The 20,078-nt window shown below is 39.1% G+C and overlaps 1 protein-coding gene across 2 annotated transcripts in view; it reads right to left on the reverse strand.

Annotated features, from left to right (window-relative positions):
* Positions 1-3,603: 3,603 nt before the first annotated feature.
* The window catches only part of PAFAH1B1 (platelet activating factor acetylhydrolase 1b regulatory subunit 1), an 81,026-nt gene continuing 64,551 nt past the window's right edge, over positions 3,604-20,078 (reverse strand). The window contains exons 6-11 of one of the 2 annotated variants that reach the window (XM_034641658.1): positions 18,406-18,574; positions 16,492-16,594; positions 15,372-15,600; positions 11,778-11,879; positions 8,361-8,517; positions 3,604-7,525 (exon numbers count right to left, since the gene is read on the reverse strand). In XM_034641658.1, coding sequence (XP_034497549.1) covers positions 7,452-7,525; positions 8,361-8,517; positions 11,778-11,879; positions 15,372-15,600; positions 16,492-16,594; positions 18,406-18,574 — 834 coding nt within the window. In that variant the 3' untranslated portion in view covers positions 3,604-7,451. The other variant, XM_034641659.1, reaches the window with a different exon arrangement.

The raw sequence follows: 20,078 nt of genomic DNA on the forward strand, positions 1-20,078 counted from the left end.
GACTTGTCCCTGAGTCTGGAGAACTGGGCAGCAGCCCCCAGAAGACTAGGTGCTGGAATGGGGGCTGTCAGGTTTGCCATCCTAGGGTAAATTTTGGGCGAGCTAGGCTCTTGTGGAGATTTAGTAAGATGGGGGAAGGTGAGTGTCTGTGAAGTGGGAGGGTGCCTGGGAGGCCTGTCTGTAAGAAGAGGGGAAGTCTTATAACTGGCAGCTGCTCCTTGGCCATCTCAGCAACATGCATACCTGAATACCTTTTTGAGTACTGGGAGAGGGTTTTATTGTGTCTTTAACAAATTCTCTGAAAAGAAAAAAATATTCCAACCTGATGGTTACTTTTCTTGAGCCGACTGGAAAGATGTTCTTGACCTTGAAGTTTTCTTTTTTTTCTTTTTTAAAGATTTTATTTATTCATTTGTCAGAGCACAAGCAGGGGGAGAGGGAGAGGGAGAAGCAGGCTCCCCACTGAGCAAGGAGCCTGATACCGGGCTCGATCCCAATCAGGACCTGAGCTGAAGGCAGATGCGTAACCAACTGAGCCACCCAAGTGCCCCTGTGGTTCATTTTAACATGCATGTTACTTTTAAATATCTTTTTGAAGAGCTAGTATAGCCAAATTAAGCTTTTAAGATTGTATCATCCGGGGGGAAAAAATTGTATCATCTGTCTCCACTCCTGCCCTTCAAACTGCCATTGTGAAATGGGTACTGAGAGGACTTTTGGACCCCGCACTGAGGAACCTGTGTACCTTGAGGCAGCGGACCAGGTATCCTGCTGTGGCCCAAGTCTAAGCTAGCCAATCCAGGGACACCTGGGTGGCGCAGTGTTTTAAGCATCTGCCTTTGGCTCAGGTCATGATCCCAGGGTCTTGGGATCGAGGCCCGCATTGGGCTCCCTGCTCTTCGGGGAGTCTGCTTCTCCCTCTCCCTCTGCCCCTCCCACCAGCTCATGCTCACTCTTTCTCAAATCTTAAAAAAAAAATCAGGGGCGCCTGGGTGGCTCAGTCGTTAAACGTCTGCCTTCGGCCCAGGTCATGGTCCCGGAGTCCTGGAATCGAGTTCCGCATCGGGCTCCCTGCACTGCGGGAAGCCTGCTTCTTCCTCTCCCACTCCCCCAGCTTGTGTTCCCTCTCTCACTGTCTCTGTCAAATAAATAAAATCTTAAAAAAAAAAAAAATCCAGCAAGGAATGCATATCAGGACACCTACTCAAATGCAAACTAAAATAGCCCCACTAGGCAAATCCACTGATAGAAAGTCAGACACGGAGATACAGACCATGCAGGACCCAATTATCCTGAGAACAAAGTCATCTCAGAATGATTTAGGAGCTTTCTCAAATTCCAAGTGTAGGCAACATAAAAATCCTTGCTAACCCATTCCCAGGTTTGGCCCTGTTCCCAACTGTCAGCTCCCAGGGAGTTTGCCATGTGGTGCGATGTGATAGAGGGCCTCAGGGATGGGTCCAGGGTCATTCTTATTTGCTAAGGATTAAAAAACTGAAAGAGGTCAGAAGGTCCTCCTTACACTCAGTTGACAAGATCCTTAACATAGGCAGAACCAGATACGGGAAAAAGCATGTGCATTTGGGTTTGAGTCCCAGCTCACCCTCTAGACCGGCTTAATACCCTTGGCATAAGATCTCACCTCAAGTGAGCCTGTGTTCTTGTCCATAAAAATGTACTAATGTCCACCAGCAGGGAGTGTACGTGAGGATAAGTGTGTGGAGAATAAGGGTGTTGGCACCTAATAAGCATTCAAAGTGTTAGGTATTTTCCCTCCCCCTCCACTTTTATTTTTATTTATTTATTTTTTTAAAGATTTTATTTATTTATTCGACAGAGATAGAGACAGCCAGCGAGAGAGGGAACACAGCAGGGGGAGTGGGAGAGGAAGGAGCAGGCTCTTAGAGGAGGAGCCTGATGTGGGGCTCAATCCCATAATGCCGGGATCACGCCCTGAGCCGAAGGCAGAGGTTTAACCGCTGTGCCACCCAGGCGCCCCTCCACTTTTATTTTTAAAAATTAAGTAAACTACACCCAGCGTGGGGCTCAAACTCACAACCCCGAGATCAAGAGTCGCACCCTCGTCTGAGCCAGTCAAGTGCCCCTCCACTTTTATTAAGAGGGCTGGTGAGCAAGTGGGAATGATGACCACACAGAATATTCACAAAGGAACAAACTCCACATACCGAAGTGACAGTGATAGGACTGAGACCTGAGCCCAAACCCCAGCTCTGGGGCCCACGGACCACTGACTTCTGTCCAAATGTCTTCTTCAATGAGGAGCTGGTTAATTAATTAGATCAGTGGTTTTCAAGCTTGAGCCTACATCAGACTCATCTGGGTGGTTGTTAAAATGGATTTTTCATACAGATGTTTCAGATACAGTAGGTCTGAGCCGGAGCTCAAGAGCTTGCATTTCTACTGAGTTCTCAACTGCTGCTGTCGCTGGCCTGCAGCGGAACGTCGTGAGAATCGCTTTCTTAGAGAATTCTGGTAGGTCTCTCAGCATTCAAAAATTGTCTGCATGCACGTCGTTTGCCAAAACCCAGACAGGGACAGAGCTGCCACATTTAGGATGCAGTACCATTTCCCCACCAAGTCTTCCACTTTCCTATCCCTTGTCCTGTCAGGGACACACCCAACGAACGTTGGAAGAAGCCTGAAGTGATGTACCAGTGAGTTTTGACTAGCTAACTGCATTTCAGGATCGTTGACACCAAAGCTAGAACTCTCTACCCCTAGGAAAAGTGGTCAGGCCCATCATCTGCATCTCAAGGTAGAGGAAAAGAGGAGCCCCGCAGAGAAATGGAAAAGCTGCAAAACTCAGAAGACTGGAATTTCAAGCAAATTACTTTGGTGCTCCTGAGGATTCCCATTTTGGGATGGTGGGGGTGGGGAAGAAAACAACTGGGCTGTAAGTGGACAGCCACCGCACATTCAACGTGTCCTTTATACGCAAACAAGGCTGGAGACTTCCTGGCCCGGACACTGTAGTAGGGGCGTGAGGTAGAACACAGCCAACACGTGTGAAGCAGAGGGAAAGCCATGCGGCTTCTGGGGCAAGAGTGAAGACGACTTTGGAACATTTCAAAGAAAATTTAAAACAATATTAATAATCTTCAAGAATCCAAGATCACTAGACAGAACAAGAGGCTCATTCATTAATAGAACAAAGAGGGCATGCTCCTTCTCTCTGGACCCTGACCACCACAAGAGGGCCAAGTCTTTGTTGGGGTGTGTGGGGGCAGAGGGATGGGGTAGTATTTACAATAGGTCATTCCTGGCATCAGCTCTCCAGCGCCCAGGCCGATGAGCCACTGTCGGGAACGGATCCTGGAAGGGAGGGTGGCGCCTTAGAGAAGTCCGGGCTAGGCAAGCCCACCCACCACCATCGCTCCTAGCTCCTGACCTCCTAATAAGGTGAAGGAAGCGGACAGCAAAGGCAGTACTGGCACTGCCCTCAAGAAAAGCCTTCCATCAAGGCCCTGCTACCAATTTGCATCTTACCCTATGGCTGGTGTTAAACAGTCCCATCTCCTATTAGGACTAAATTAAAAGGCTTTAAATCTCTGCACAAGGACACACACACACACACAAATCACATCTAGTTTTATAGGCATTTAATAGTTTACCAATTGGTACAATAGGATTTTTTAATATGCAGAAAACATGAATAAATTTTGTTTTACACAGTCTGAGAGCAACAAATCTTACTGTAAAACACAAGAGCAATATTATATACATTCCTTTACTGATTTTTTTAAAATGTGTCAATATCTTCAGTTAACTCTTACAATCTGGGAACTGTTTTCTCCAATCACCACCACCTCTGCAACATTCATATGAAATCAATGCTTGCCTTCATGTCAGTGTCAGGATCTTCTAACCCGAAGATTTTGTTTCTATCATCTTCAGAGTGAGCGTTAGGGATGCCTGAAGGATAGGCAGGACAAGAAAGCAGCTACTTACATGATATAGTGGAAAGATAAAAAGGCCAGATCAGTCCAGTTGTGACTTGTAAATCCAGCTTGCCCTCCCCCCACCCTACTTAAAAAAAAAAAAACCAAAAACAAAAACCCAAAACCTTTTTCACCGATTTTGTACATGTCGCTTCTCTACCAGGAGATTCTTCTTTGCATCATCTAGATTAATTAACACATTGGATTTATATACAGCTGGACAGAAAGAGTAACCGTTTTAAGTGCCTTTTCCTTCAACAATTTTAGTTTCAGTTGCTTAAGGATTATCAAGCCACCACTGTCAACAAAACAAAATATCCTTTACTTTTAAATAGTTTTTCTTTAAATAAATTTAAAAGAAAACTATTTAATGAGTGATTTTACCTGGAAGTTCACACAGAAACAGGAAGAGGCAAACAGGAGAGCAGGGCACTGACAGTAAGGACACGGCCTGGTGAGCCGGAGCCAAAGCTTCCGAAGACGACAGCGAGCGCTCCGCGGCCTGGACGACTTGCTAACACTAGTGAGTTTTAGAGCAGTGCTCTGGGCACACCACTGGTCACACCACACACAGACAAAACAGGACGGTCTTAGTCTCCTAAAGTGCAAGATGCCATGTCGAAAAGCAACTATTCTCCAAGCAACGTCTACACCACAGTCTCTGTGGCTTTGCACTTTCAAGAGTGCAGCTAGGACTTCTTGGGCACATTTATAAGGGTGGCACCGGAATGTCTGTTTTCACACACACGAAGTCAAATAATCATCTGAGGATGCAATTCTACCAGCTCTTTATTTCTTAAATAAGTGGCCAATTTGATTGAGAAAATGACAAAGCAGCAGTGAACCTCTAAACCAATTCATAAATTCCTCCACTTACAATCCAAACCAGTAACCTCATCATTGTACTTATCCCAGGCAAGGCACAGGTTAGACAGCAGACAGAGAAAACGGAGGCAACAGGAAAAAAGGGCATCAACAGGGCAGTGTCAAACAACAGTGCAGGAAACCGTGCACCCCCGACTCCAGACTGTGGATGGACCGCTCTCCCCCACCCCTTTCTTTATTCAAACAGGGCTCGTTACATTTGGATCCGGTTGAGGACCATCCCTGAGATTCAGTGTTTGCTGCTTCTTAAATGGAGGATGTCTGGCAGCTCAACTACGCAGCAGGCTGTGGCAATCTCCCAAGTAAGGATAACTTTGTTTACAGAGGAACATTGTTTCTCCTCCTTTGTCAACGAAGAGTCACTATGCTGCAGGGGGAAAACCCAGCGGACAGCAGCTTTGTTTCCTCCTAAATCGGTACCATTTTTTTCCTTTATTGTTCATATCTATGAGTGATTTCTAGATGTTGTGGCTTACCCTTAAACAATTCGTGTTGCTACATGCTAAAAATGAATTAAAATACAAGACATTTATACATGTACAAACAAATGTTAAGATGCACCATTTCTATGTATTTATATTTCTTAAAATAGAACAGGAAATAGCAGCAAACGAGAACAAAGATATCTTCCATAGCTTTTGTAGAAAACTCCAGTCAGAACAGCTAAAGGGAAACAAAAAAAGACTTCTAAATGTGAGCAGGGTTGTGAGGCAATATTGTCCTGAAAGTTACTCTACTGTATTTAAGGAATTAGCTTAAGTTGTAATTTTTGTCTTCAAAAATAGCCATTAGTTTTCAAAACACTTTTCCTTCCAGAGACGTCGCTCAGAAATTATGAAAAACAAAGCAAACAAACAAGAAGACACAAGTTAGACATAAAGCTGCTTCTAGTAAACATAAGGCCTAGTCTCTGTGTGTGTATCTAGAGGACACTAAGTCTAACCCTTTGTCTTTTTCACGAACCAAATTTCCATTAAATACTAAAAGGGACATTTAAAAAAAATCACATATTATGCAAATGAATAAAATGCAATTCAGAGTTAAGTTTCTTTGTTAAACTGTCTTTGTTATTTCTTTGTTCTGTTAACTTTTCAAATGACCTTTAAAAAAAGCTGTTGGTTAGCTAAGCAATGGAATTATTTATTTAATAATCTGCAATGAAATATTGTTTCCAAAGTCATAGATAAAAATTCTCTTGAACCTACTTGTAGTAACTTTGGATCACAATATACAATATATCAGGATGTGTAAAATGCTGAACAAACTGTGGGGTGTGTGTGTGTGATTTTCCTTTGAACTGGGAAAAATTCCCACAGAGTCAGACCTAGTTTTCAGAAGCATTAGGATCAAAGAGGGCTTGTTCTAAAGCATGGTATTCCACAGCAAAATTTATTCTACTTGTATGTTTCAGCACTTCTTCAAAACCCCAGGACCCAAAGACATGGAGGTTGTGTGTGTGATACTCATCTACAGACTTACCCACTTACAGACAGGCCCATATGAACATTTATACATAAACAAAAGGTGAAAACACAGTACATTTTTATGCATGCTCCATTAAACCCTGTCTTTTTTTTAACTTGTAAGTTACATACAGTTCAAATTGGTATCAGATTCATGGTGAAAAACAAACTGCTGTATTTCTCCCACTTCTTTAAAATGGGCAAACATAACCTTTTCAATATTTGTCATTATGTAATGCACATTGCACATCCCTAAAAAACATCAAAACAAATAGTGATTTGTACCATGACACACTCAATGGGAAGATTAAATTCTACCTGGAAGTCACATCACTATACAGTCTAATAGTATGGAGAATACAACTAGAAGTGTGTCTAGTGTGAAAAACAGAAGCTTAGAGTATTACAGTGTTTTGTTAACCTGTTTACAAAGCATTAAGACCCAAATGAAATAAATGATTTGCTATTAGCTGCTGAGATTTTTCTTATTTGAGATTTACAGTCATTTTCTTACATAAATATACCACTAGCCTCTGCTTGATAGGCTGCCAAAACAAATGTATCCTATTGATTTGGCAAATGTGTCATGACAAAAATTCCAATGTGTAATCCCCATTAATTACATAGATGGTTCAGAAGATTTTGAATTGTAGCCTTATCATCTAACATCCTTAAAGAAGATTTATTAAGCACACTTAAGTGATGTTACATAGATACACATTTCAGAAAAAGCCCTAATAATCACCACTTTTCCCCAAATGAGGCCATCAAGTCAGGCACCAACAGATAGCAGAAAGAAAAACAGGAATTAATAATCCAACATAAAATGACACTGTCAACTATTCAGTTTAGTGCCCTAGTTCAATTTATTCAACTTCTGCCTTCTTAGGCCTGGTGTGACCAATGCCAGCCCAGGTTTTTAAACCCTATGGTACTTCTAGACAACGTATGTAAATTTACAGTATACAATTTGGATTCACCATGCATGAATACTTTGTGTGTAACATTTAATAAGCTCAATCTACATCCAGAATAATTTACATGAAAGGACAATATTTATTTAAACAGAGCTCAATGGGGTAACCATGGTATCATCAGAGTGCATCCAGAGGAAAAATGGGAGGAGGGGCCAAATGAGACTCAATCAACGGCACTCCCACACCTTTACTGTTTGATCTACACTGCCAGTAACCACATATGGTGCCGTCTTATGGAAATCTGAAAGAAAAAGAAAAGGCTTATTTTAAATCCAGATAAAATTTTTAACAAGCCACAAAATAAGCAAGTCCAAACGTCAGGAATACTCCTTTCTTTCTATATACAGCCCCACCCCTGGTTTAGGGAAGCTGAGATGTAATGCTTAAGTCCTACGTTAACACTTCAATAAAAATCCTTCCCGTTAACCCCCATCCCAACTAAAACCCAACAAACACTCCAATCTTACAATAACAAAAACAATATCTACTTACTTAACTTACTATGTTCCGGGCTTAGTACTAATGCTTTATATTCATGTTTAATTCTTTAACAACCCTATGAGGTGGGTTTTATCATTAGATCCATCAGACCCCAGGTGTATTGTACTTTACTGTATTCACTATTTTGAATTCTAGATTTAAGTCCAGATAATACTGAGGATATTTAGTACACTTAAATACGATTCTGTGAGTTCCCAGTACATGGTAGTATATACCTGCCAGAGGAAAAAAGGCTGAGTAAAATTTACTTTGAGAAACTTACAAACTAGTAGGGGAGAAAAATTACCCATCAGAGTGGTTAGTAAGTATCCTCTTCACAATCCTAGTTTCCAAACCAATGTTGTGCATGGAGAAAGTAATTTTTTTATAAGGCTGATGATGGAGAGAGAAAGTTAAGGAAAGGAGAATTTAAAACAAATGGTAGGAATCCACAAAGTTTTTAAACTGTCTTCTCTAGTCTGTCCTGAAAGCACATAGTCATCTCTTACCTGGAAAATTCAACACGATTACATAAACCTGTTTTATGTCTGGCACTCCAAAATCTAATTGCTTAGAAACCGCAATCCTTTACGTACCCAAGGAGGTAACGAAGTGTTCATGCGCATTGAGGGTCTTCATGCATCGCTTGTTCTTGTAATCCCACACACGCAGGGTCTTGTCATCAGCACAACTCAAAATAAACTTCCCCCCAGAATGGAACAGAACTCCACGTACCCAGTTATCATGACCCACCTTAAAAACAAAAAGGTATTTGACTTAATAAAGGGATGAACTGTTTAAATAGCATCTAGAAAAATAGTAAGTCATTACTCGAAGTGCAATAAAATGTCAATGCCAAAAAAGAGCCATTGGGATAATTGGAAAAACTGTAAATATGTAGTATTAATGTCAAATTTTTTTAATCAATTTTTTAAAGTAATCTCTATACCCAATGTGGGGCTTGAACTCATGACCTTGAGATCAAGAGTCACATGCTCTACCGACTGAGCCAGCCAGGCACCCCAATGTTAAGTTTCTTGAGTATGATCACTTTATTGGGGTTATACAGAATACATTTATTTTTAGGAGATACAATTGTCATGGCACCTACAAGTAACTCTCAGACTGTTCAGCAAAATGTACACACATACACACACACACACACACACACACACACACACACACAGAGAAAGGAAAATATTGGCAACTGGTGACTTTAGGTGAAGGATACACAGGTATTTACTGCATATTTAACCATCCATTCATCTATCTACATACCCTGTCCCAGCAGTGCCAGTTCTTGCTATTTACCCTAAGAAATTAATTAAGAATAGCCCAGAGATTTATTTAACAAAGATGTTCATCAAAACACTGTATGTAATCAGTAATAAAATATCTAACAACACAAGCATCACATACCTCCTAAATTAAAGGTTTGCTACAAAGCAATGTGTACAATACGATTATCATTTATATACATATATAAATCCCCTATAAATATATATATATATAACCATACTCATCTACACAGAAATTAAAGAAAACGGTTTTAACTGCACAGTCCACATGTAGCTTTTTAAATGTAAACTAACTAACCCTGGGGCGCCTGGATGACTCAAGTCAGTTAAGCGGCTGCCTTCCGCTCAGGTCATGATCCCAGGATCCTGGGATCCAGCCCCACAGGGGCTCCCTGCTTATCAGGGAGCCTGCTTCTCCCTCTCCTTCTGCCTGCAGCTCTGCCTACCTGTGCTCTGTCAAATAAATAAATAAAATCTTTAAAAAAAAAAAAGTAAACTAACATTAATACTATCAGCAATTCAGTCCTTCTGTCTCACCAGCCACATTTCAAGAGTTCCACAACTGCATGTGGCCTGCAGCCACAAGACTGGATGGTACAGATACAGGACATCACCACAGAAAGTTCTACTGGACAGCCCTAGACTAGAAAATACACTTGGATATATGGGCGATTTTTATTTTCTTCTTTTAGCTTTTCTGTATATTTCTAATTTTTCTACAATGTAAATAACCATACTGCTTTTGTAAAAGAACCAAAAAGGGGGAGTTAATTAAAAAAAAGAGAGAGAGATGCCCAAGGTTACATATCCTTTGCCTTGACCCTTACGTAAAATATCTTGTTCTAGGGGCGCCTGGGTGGCTCAGTTGGTTAAGCATCTGCTTTCGGCTCAGGTCATTATCTCAGGGTCCTGGGATCGAGCCCTCCATCAGGGCTCTCTGCTCGGTGGGGAGTCTCCTTCTCCCTCTCCGGAGCTTCTGCCCTCCCACCCCTGGCTCCTGTGTATGCTCTCTCAAATAAATAAAATCTTAAAAAAAAAAAAGAATAAAAAAAACCCCTACCTTGTTCTATTATAGTGACTACAAAAGTCACCAATCACTAGATGTAGAAGCCTCAACAAAATTTAAATCACATTTCCGTGGCTACACCAAAATAAAGCAGTAAAAAGTACCCTCCTTCAGCTGAAAAAATAGGAGCCAGAAACCTCCGGGGAAATTAAGGTAACCTGTGTTATTACAGGAGAGCAGAGCACATGCTTTTTCTTTCTTTCTTTCTTTTAAAGATTTTATTTTCAAGCAATTTCTACATCCAACATGGGGCCCGAACTCACAACCCTGAGATCAAGAGCCCCCACATTCCACTGACTGAGCCAGCCAGGTGCCCCAAACACATTTTCTGATTTTAAATGTAGATCATCTTTTTAAATAGCGATACAGCATATCTGAGCTCAGAATACTACTAGAGGAGAGTTAAAAAAAAAAAATTGGTTAGAAAATTAAACTGGGCTCCATGCCTAGCATGGAGCCCAATGCAGGGCTTGAACTCACGACCCTGAGATCAAGACCTGAGCTGAGATCAAGAGTCGGACACTTAACCAGACTGAGCCACCCAAGTGCCCCTCTAATCAATTCTTGATGATACTTCCAAAGTGTCTACCATATCCTACAGAGAGACAATCACTTCAAGGTATGGTTAGCACCTAAAGAAATCTCTGAAACAAACATGGATGCCAAATTACAAAAACTGTTACTGAATTAATGCCACAGAACTTCCTTAGGCAAATAAGAATGTCAACAATGCTGAACTATCATTTGTATATCCTTTTTTTTTTTTTTTAAAGATTTTATTTATTTGAGGGAGGGAGAGAGAGAGCAAGAGCAGCGGGGAGGGATGGAGCGAGAGGGAGAAGCAAACTCCCCACTGAGCACGGAACCCGCTGTGGGACTCGATCCCAGGACCCTGGGATCATGACCTGAGCTGAAGGCACCTGTTTAACTGACTGAGCCACCCAGGCATCCTCATTTTATATCCTAATACCAAATTCTAGGTGCTCCTTAAACGAAATAAACATTTCCAAGTCATAAAGCTAGGTAACAACATTAACATCAGAATGGTAAAATAAACCAAATAAATTGGACCATGAGAACAAAAAGATAATAGTTAAAAGGATTCATATTAAAATTAAATACCGTGAAATACAAAAACAGTTTAAAAAAATGAATGAGTCTAGGGGCACCTGGGTGGCTCAGTTGGTTAAGTGCCTGCCTTTAGCTCAGGTCATGATCTTGGGGTCCTGGGATCTAGGCCCATGTCAGGCTCCCTGCTCAGCAGGGAGTCTACTTCTCCCCAACCCCCTGCCCCTCCCCCAACTTGTGCGGGGGCGCACGCGCTCTCTCTCTTACAAAAAATATGAGTCTATAATAATACTGTTTATCTCCCACAGGAGATATATAATTTTTAAAGACACAGTGAGCTAGGATCTCCCTCCTGGCATCAACTGGCTTTGTAGATTCTTTATATAAACATGACATTCTACAGGAATAATTTTCACATCACTGTAACAATGGAATTACAAAAGTTTAAGAAAAAATGTCTTTATAAAGAAGTTCTTTTAAAGCCGGCAATAATTCAGATTATTTAATAAGATATCACAAGGCATCTAACCAAAAAAGGTAAGTTAAGATACAAAAGAAGCAGTAAGATTATGCAAACTTACTAGGGTCATAAGGCACATGCCAGTACTGACATCCCACATCTTAATAGTCTTGTCTCTGGATCCAGACAGTAAGAATGGCCCAGGCTTGCCACTTTTTTTAGTCTATAGAAAACATACAAATATTAAGTTTCCCGTTTAAGAAGTTAGGTGAAGACTTTAAGTTATTTCTATCAATGATCTATATTTCCAATTTTTATAAAAATGCAATTTTGGGGGACAAATCCATACACAATCTGATGTTCTGAGATACATATATATTATAAAATGACCATCATAATCAGTTTAGTTAATATATCCATCACCTTGTATAAACATTCCCACCCCCCTTTTAGGTAGTGAGAATTCATTTTTTTTTTTAAGCTGGTGAGAATACTTAAGATCTACCCTCTTAGCAGATTTCAAGTATATGACACAGTATTGTCAACTGTAGTCACCATGCTGTACAATTAGATCTCTAGGGCTTATTCTTCATATTTTTCTCTATCAAAATACACAGGTCTTTTGACATATGTAGACTGTAACACAGGAAGGACCCACATAATATAAAAACAGAATCTCTCTACTAAGATTAAGATTCAGTTTCTATAATACTAATGGGATGATAAATTTACTGTTCAAGACTTCTGTAATCAAGAAAAAATTTCCAGCTATTTAATTCAGTCTATTAAAGGTCAGCCACAATCCAATTTATGACATGGTAAGTAACCACCACCAGAGGGCAGTAAAAAGAATTTGAAAACTCAACCAGTGAGCCAAAATAAAAAGAAGTTACTACAGAAGCCTCATTTTGGAAAAATAATTTTTGGGGGTGGGAGGATGGGGGCTGAGGAGGAAGATTCTCCTCCTTCATTTATTAAAATGTAATTTAAAAATATCCACAATAGAGAGAAACAGCCATAAGTGAATCAATGGCAGAGAACAAAGAGGGTTGATGGAGGGAGGTGAGTGGGGGATGGGCTAGATGGGTGATGGGTATTAAGGGGGGCACTTGTGACAAGCACTAGGTGTTGTATGTAAGTGATGAACCACTGAATTATACCCCAGAAACCAATATTGTTCTGCATGTTAACTAACAAAAGCAAAAATCCCCAATAGGACTGTCTACATAAAAGACACATGGTCAATTTCGACTCATGCAAGTTATTCAAAGAAATAATATTCTGTAACTTATATGAAGTTATTAATCATAAAGACTGAAATCATGAAAATTACAAATTAAGAACCGTGAACAAATACAATAAACCTCCAGACTAGAAAACCCAAAAGACTCCACCAAAAAATTGCTAGAACTGATAAGCAAATCAGTGAAGTTGCAGGATACAAAATCAATATGCGAAATCTGTTGCATTCAATCACGAAGCAACAGAGAGAGAAATTAAGAAAACAATACCATTTATAAAAGCACCAAAAATAGTAAGATATCTACGAATAAACCTAACCAAAGAGGTGGAATACTCTGAAAACTGTAAAACACTGATGAAAGAAACTGAAGACAACACAAAGAAATGGAAAGCCATTCCATGCTCACGGATTGGGAGAACAAATATTGGTAAAATGTCTGTATTACCCAAAGCAATCTTCACATTTAATGCAATCCTTATCAAAATGTCAACAGCATTTTTCACAGAACTAGAACAAACAATCTTAAAATTTGTGTGGAACCACAAAAGACCCCAAATATACAAAGCAATCTTGAAAAAGAAGAGCAAAGCTGGCGGCATCACAATTCCAGACTTAAGTTACATTACAAAGCTGTAGTAATCAAAACAGTATGGTACTGACACAAAAATAAACATACAGATCAATGGAACTGCATAGAAAATCCAGACATAAAACCACAATTATATGGTCACTTAATCTTTGACAAAGCAGGAAAGTATCCAATGGGAAAGACAGTCTCTTCCACAAATGGTGCTGGGCAAACTGGACAGCACCATGCGAAAGAATGAAAATGGACCACTTTCTTACACCATACACACTTGAAGACCTAAGTGTGAGACCTGAAACCATAAAAATCCTAGAAGAGAGCACTGGCAGTAATTTATCTTTCTAGCTAGGTCCTCTGAGGCAAGGAATACAAAAGCAAAAATAAACTACTGAGACTACATCAAAGTAAAAAGCTCCTGCATAGCAAAGGAAACAGTCAACAAAACAAAGAGGCAGCTAACTGAATGGGAGAAGACACTTGCAAATGACGTATTTGATAAAGAGTTAGTATTCAAAATATATAAGGAAGCTACATAACTCAACACCCAATCAAAAAATGAGAAGACATGAACAGACATTTTTCCAAAGAAGACATCCAGATGGCCAACAGACACATGAGAAGATGTTCAACATCACTGATCATCAGGGAAATGCAAATCAAAACTACAATGAGCTATCACCTCACACCTGTCAGAATGGCTAAAACTGTTTCACAAGAAACAATATGGTGAGGATGTGGAGAAAGGGGAACCCTCTTGCACTGTGGAAATGCAAACTGGTGCAGCCACTGTGAAGAACAGTATGGAGCTTCCTCAAAAAGTTAAAAAATAGAACTACCCTATGATCCAGTAATTGTACTACTGGGTATTTACCCAAAGAATTAAAACAACACACTAATTAAAAAGGATACATGAACCCTTATATTTACAGCAGCATAATTTACAATAGCCAAGATATGGAAGCAATCCAAGTGTCCATCAACTGATGGGCTAAAGATGTGACACACACACACACACACACACACACACACACACACACACACACCATGGACTATTATTCATTCCTAAAAAATGGGGGGAAAAAAGGATGAAATCTTGCCATTTGCAACGGCATGGATGGAGCTAGAGAGTATAATGAAATAAGTCAGAATATAAGTCAGAACACTATAATGAAATAAATCAGAGAAAGACAAATAGTATGATTTCACTCCCATGTGGAATTTAAGAAACAAAACAAGCAAAAGGGGGAAAAAAGAGAAAGAAGACAAATCAAGAAACAGACTCCTAACTATAGAGAACAAACTGATGGGTTACCACAGGGGAGGAGGGTGGGAAGATGGATGAAATGAAATAGGTGATGGGCATTAAGGAGTGCACTTGTGATGAGAACCAGGTGATTAAAATAAAAACATAAATAAATAAAATTTCAGACTCAGTGTTTCTAGTGATCAAGGGTATCAAGAGACCTCCATATGAAATATTCTTTAAAATAAATATGTAAGGACTGAACTGCATTCCACCATAAATTTATAAATAAAATCATTATGTTCATTAAAGGCTATTCTTCTAAAAGATACTGTAACCTCTCCTGTAAGTTTCACTTCGCACTGGTACACTAAGAATGGCATTTCTGATAAACTGAATGACCACTTCTACTCTTCAGGAGAATCTACCCTCCCCAGCACAAGTCAAGGGTCAGCTGACAACAATCACTGGTTAAAAAATATAAATACTTCCACAAGCTCAAAAGAGGAAAGAGTTTCAAGATTCAGAATTTTGGGATGCAGATTTGTCAATGCGTTAACTGCCCTGAAACTGAGAATCAGAAAAGTTATCTAAGGTTCTGATATCAGCAATAAAATCATGAAATGACACACAAATCACATACCTCAGATCCTGTTGCTTCAGAGATGGAAGAGTATGAGCTTTCTGGAGCCCAGGAAATACATTCTACGACATGCTCATGTTCTCGAAGCTCAGCCTTGCATTCCTTTGTTGCTACGACCCATACACGCACAGTCTGATCATTGGAACAGCTGGCTATCAGAGTGCCGTCCTGATTTGGCCGCACCATACGTACCCATTCTCTGTGTCCTGTGAATGTCTTCACACAGTAGCTGTCGAAATAAGTAATAATTTACATCGTGAATGGCAATTATTGGGACACTTTCCAGAAGCAACATAAAACTAGCTATGCAGTGGAATGAAGAGGTTGACACCAAGTTAGAGTAATCACATGCAAGTCAACAGAATAAACGTACATTCACGGTTAATAAAAGATGGGGACAGGCTGGAAAACCAAACATCAATCAAAATGTGCTGATGGGAGTATCATTAAGGAGCTAACTAATCAACACATTCTCAAAGGTAAAATATAGAGAGAAGTAAGTCTTCCAAAACTAAACACACACAATAAACCTAACAAAAGTATTTATAGCCTTGTTGGGAAAAAAGGCACACTCTACTAACCTGGGTAAAACTAGTAGTATGTTAAGGTTTTATGGTACCAATCATGTGTCATTCTAAGCACAATCAAATTCAGCCTAATAAGGGAATACCTGCACAAATGTTATTTACGTTTTATTTCAACCCACAGAGAAATCACCTAAAAAAAGACCACAGAGAAATAAGCTATTGAGGGCGCCTGGATGGCTCAGCTGGTTAAGCATCTGCCTTCGGCTCAGGTCACGCAGCCCCAAGTCGGGCTCGCTGCTCTCCCTCTGCCTCTCCCCCCCAACTCATGCTCTCTCAAACAAATAAATAAAATCTTAAGGAAAAAAAAAAAAAAGAAGCCGTTGCATAGAAAATGGCTCTCAAGGACAATTTCTTTTATAATTTTCCTGTTCCTTTTTGGAAAACATTCAAAGATTAAAACCTCGTTTTAAAATATATAACACAACCAGCACCATAATCATTCTGGGTTAAAGTCAGAATAATTGGTTCAGAACACATTTTGGTTGTTTAATATCTCTTTAGCTGACGACACCTTTTCAACCAACCCTACTCACCCAGTTTGCACTTCCCACATTTTTATAGTTTTATCCCTTGAGGCAGACACTATATGATCTCCATTGGGCATGATGGCTACTGAAGAAACATTGTGGTCATGGCCTAAAACACACAACACAGCAACGTTTTAAGTGGTGTATCATGAAGAGCAATTACACCTCAACTTACCATGAGATTTTACCATGGGATTTCAAACATCACAGCAACTTTAAATACACTGGGCTTTATATAAATTTGATAAGAAACTTGGATTTACACACACAAGTTAAGGAATTAGCAACTTGAAAAAAATAATCCATGATGAATTAAGTAGCTAGCTCAATTTATGATTAAATTTCAACCTGTACAACTGTTTTAACATCACAAGGCATCAGTATCATCAGCATTTGAATACACTAATATGCTGAATGTTTATATATGAACACTAGAAACACACAAAAACTTCCATGGTATGTATGTTGGAAATAAGATTTACAAAGCTAAATAGAAAGATTTGGTTCCAAATTTAAAATAGTGATTGAAAATTTCCTTTTTTTGTTGTTCATGTCCCTGGGGGTAAAAATGCATTATTCTATATGCATTATTCACTTTCCTAATTAGCTATCCTTTGGAAAAAGCCCCAGAGAATCCTCATAAACATCATTATTTTAAGGAATATACAATGGTTGGAAAGAACTCCTTTTTAAAAAAAATTTTAAATTTAAGTATAGTTGACACACGTTACATTAATTTCAGCTGTACAACATAGTGATTTGACAAGTTTATACACTATGCTATGTTCACCACAAGCGTAACTGCCATCTGCCACCATACGCCAGTACAGTATCGTTAGCTCTATCCCTTATGCTGTGCCTTTTATTCCCCTGACTTACTCACTCATTCCGTAACTGCAAGCCTGTATCACCCATCCCCTCCTTCTTCAGTAAAGTCATAGCAATAAGATACAGGCTACTCAAAGAAACATAAACACTAGATTTGACGAAAGGATTCAATTCTTTTATGAAAGAATTCCTTTAACTGGTTAAGCTTCCCACTTAATTTGGGGGAAAAACACCCTTCAAATTATACTTTCTATGTAATCACATAACTTACACCACTGGATTATCTATTAAAAAAAAAAAAACCCTTTTATTACCAACACAGCATGTGTTCCTTACGTAAAATCCAAACATTAAAATTTTACCATGTTTAAAGAAACAACAAAAATCCTTACTGAGCATCTTCTATGTGCCAGATACTAAACCAAGATGATTCACGTATACGATTTCATTTCATCATCACAACAATTCTATGACAGGTATTATTACCTCTATCTTGCAGATGAAAGAGGTTGAAATTTCCCAATGCCACAAGTAAACAAGTAGGAATTTGAACCCAGATATCTAATTCCAAAGCCCATGTTCTTTCCACAAGGCCAAACCACCTCAGAGAACATTGTCTATTACAAGACCCAGGAAAACAACCTAACATTAAGACTACAGTATATGTGGAACAAGATGAAGTGAGCAAGAAATGCTAGGTCCCAGCTTTTACTATACCTATTCGCTCTGGACTTCAGTTTCCCAAGTGAGAAAAATGAAAAACAAAACAAAACAAAACAAATCCCCAATAACTTCATTTTCTTTCTTTCTTGAAGACAGATGTCCCAGCAGTTTTTCTTATCCAAAAACATTCCTGAAAACGAATTAAGTATTTTATATAAACCGGTACTAGGAGATACTTAAAGCCTCATAACTGAAACAACTCTCAACTACTGTGGTAAGTTATTCATGGGCTATTTACATCATAGACTCTTCCACTGATACAATTAAGAATTAAATGTAGGGGACCTGCGCACTATTAGAAAACAATATTCTTTTCTCTGGAATATCACATTACAAATCAATATCAAAATACTATCCTCTACCCCTTACCGTGCATGGTTCTGATGCATTCAAAGCCCTGAAAATCCCATAGTTTAATGGTCATATCTGCAGAACAGGAAGCCAGAAGCTTGCCACTGTGGTCAAATGAAATATCCTGTACAGAGTCTGTGTGTCCCTTAAGAGTTCGCTCAAAATCTCCAGTCTCATAATCCCACACCTGTCAAGTGATCAGAAACTTAGTTAACATCAACCTACCCCTTCTTTCTCATTTCACATTAGCACTCAGCAGGCCAGTATGAGCAAATGACAAAGAACTATCTTAGAAACAGCACATCTTCAAGTATAAATTGGTCTTTACAGAGAAAACTGAAGTTGTAATTATTAAAACAGACTTCTAGCACTCCCTTATCTACCATATACCTAATTACGCTAGTGAGTAGGTATATAAAGCCAAAAGACAAAGTCTCTTCCCAGTCTGAAAGGAGACAACAGACATGTAAACAAGTAAATTTAAAGACAAAAGTTTTTGGGGCAGTTATGATAGGCATCTATCTGTAGAATATTAGGGGACAATAAAGAGTGCTTAAGCTCAGACATCTAAGAGGTAAGAAAAGACTTCACTAGATGTTACTGTCCATGAACAGATTAACAAAAGCATGTATCATTTTGATGCAAAAATGGGAAGTCACTGACACATATTTTAAAGATAATTCTTCTAAGATAACAGACATAATAAGCTATCAAGAATAAATATTAGGGGTGCCTGGATGGCTCAGTTGGTTAAGCATCTGATTCTCGATTTTGGCCCAGCTCATGATATTGGGGTTGTGCAAATGAGCCCCGCACTGGGCTCCACGCTCAGTGCGGAGTCTGCTTGTCTTTCTCCCTCTGCTCCTCCCCTCGACTGCACTCTCTCATTCTCGCTTTCTTTCAAATAAATAAATAAATAGGTAAATAAAATCTTTATTAATAAAAGAAGAGATATTAGAAACAGACCTCAAGAACATACTTAACTTTCATTCTGGTGGTCAAATCCTAGTCTGAAGTTCAATCTTTTACCCGACACCAATTACATGCTCTAAAATCAAATGACTGATTCTATTCTTCCTATGATAGGTTCAAATTTCTCCATAGTACGGTATATATCAACCAATTTAAAGAAACTTAGAAAAGTTTCAAAAGAAACTTTTGAAAACTTGGAAACAATCTAAATATCCAACGTTAGGGGAATGGCTAAGCAGATATAAGACCTGCAAGTATAAGGAACTTGTGACATAATAAAATAGTGCTTAAAAAAAGAACACAAAATTACACATGATCATAGCCACATAAAAAACTCAACCAAGAAAAATAAAATATCCTAAAAACCATTTTTTTTTTTACAGAAAATGTATATACCCTTCTCAATATATAAACAGATTTTTTTTTAGCCATATATTCAAGTACTTCTACATAGAAGTGATTTCTAATTTTGCACATATTTTGTTACATTTATCCTTAAGTATTCTGGGGTTTTTTGATGCTACTATGTGGCATTTTAAAACTTCAATTTTCAAATTATTCATTGCTACTTTATAGAAATACAGTGACCCTTTGTACAGCAACCCTGTATCCAGAGATTCTGTTAAATTCAGCCACAATTCTGGGGCGGCTGGGTGGCGCAGTCGTTAAGCGTCTGCCTGCGGCTCAGGGCATGATCCCTGCGTTCTGGGATCGAGCCC

This window comes from Ailuropoda melanoleuca, chromosome 13 (assembly GCF_002007445.2).
Source record: "Ailuropoda melanoleuca isolate Jingjing chromosome 13, ASM200744v2, whole genome shotgun sequence".
Taxonomy (NCBI): domain Eukaryota; kingdom Metazoa; phylum Chordata; class Mammalia; order Carnivora; family Ursidae; genus Ailuropoda; species Ailuropoda melanoleuca.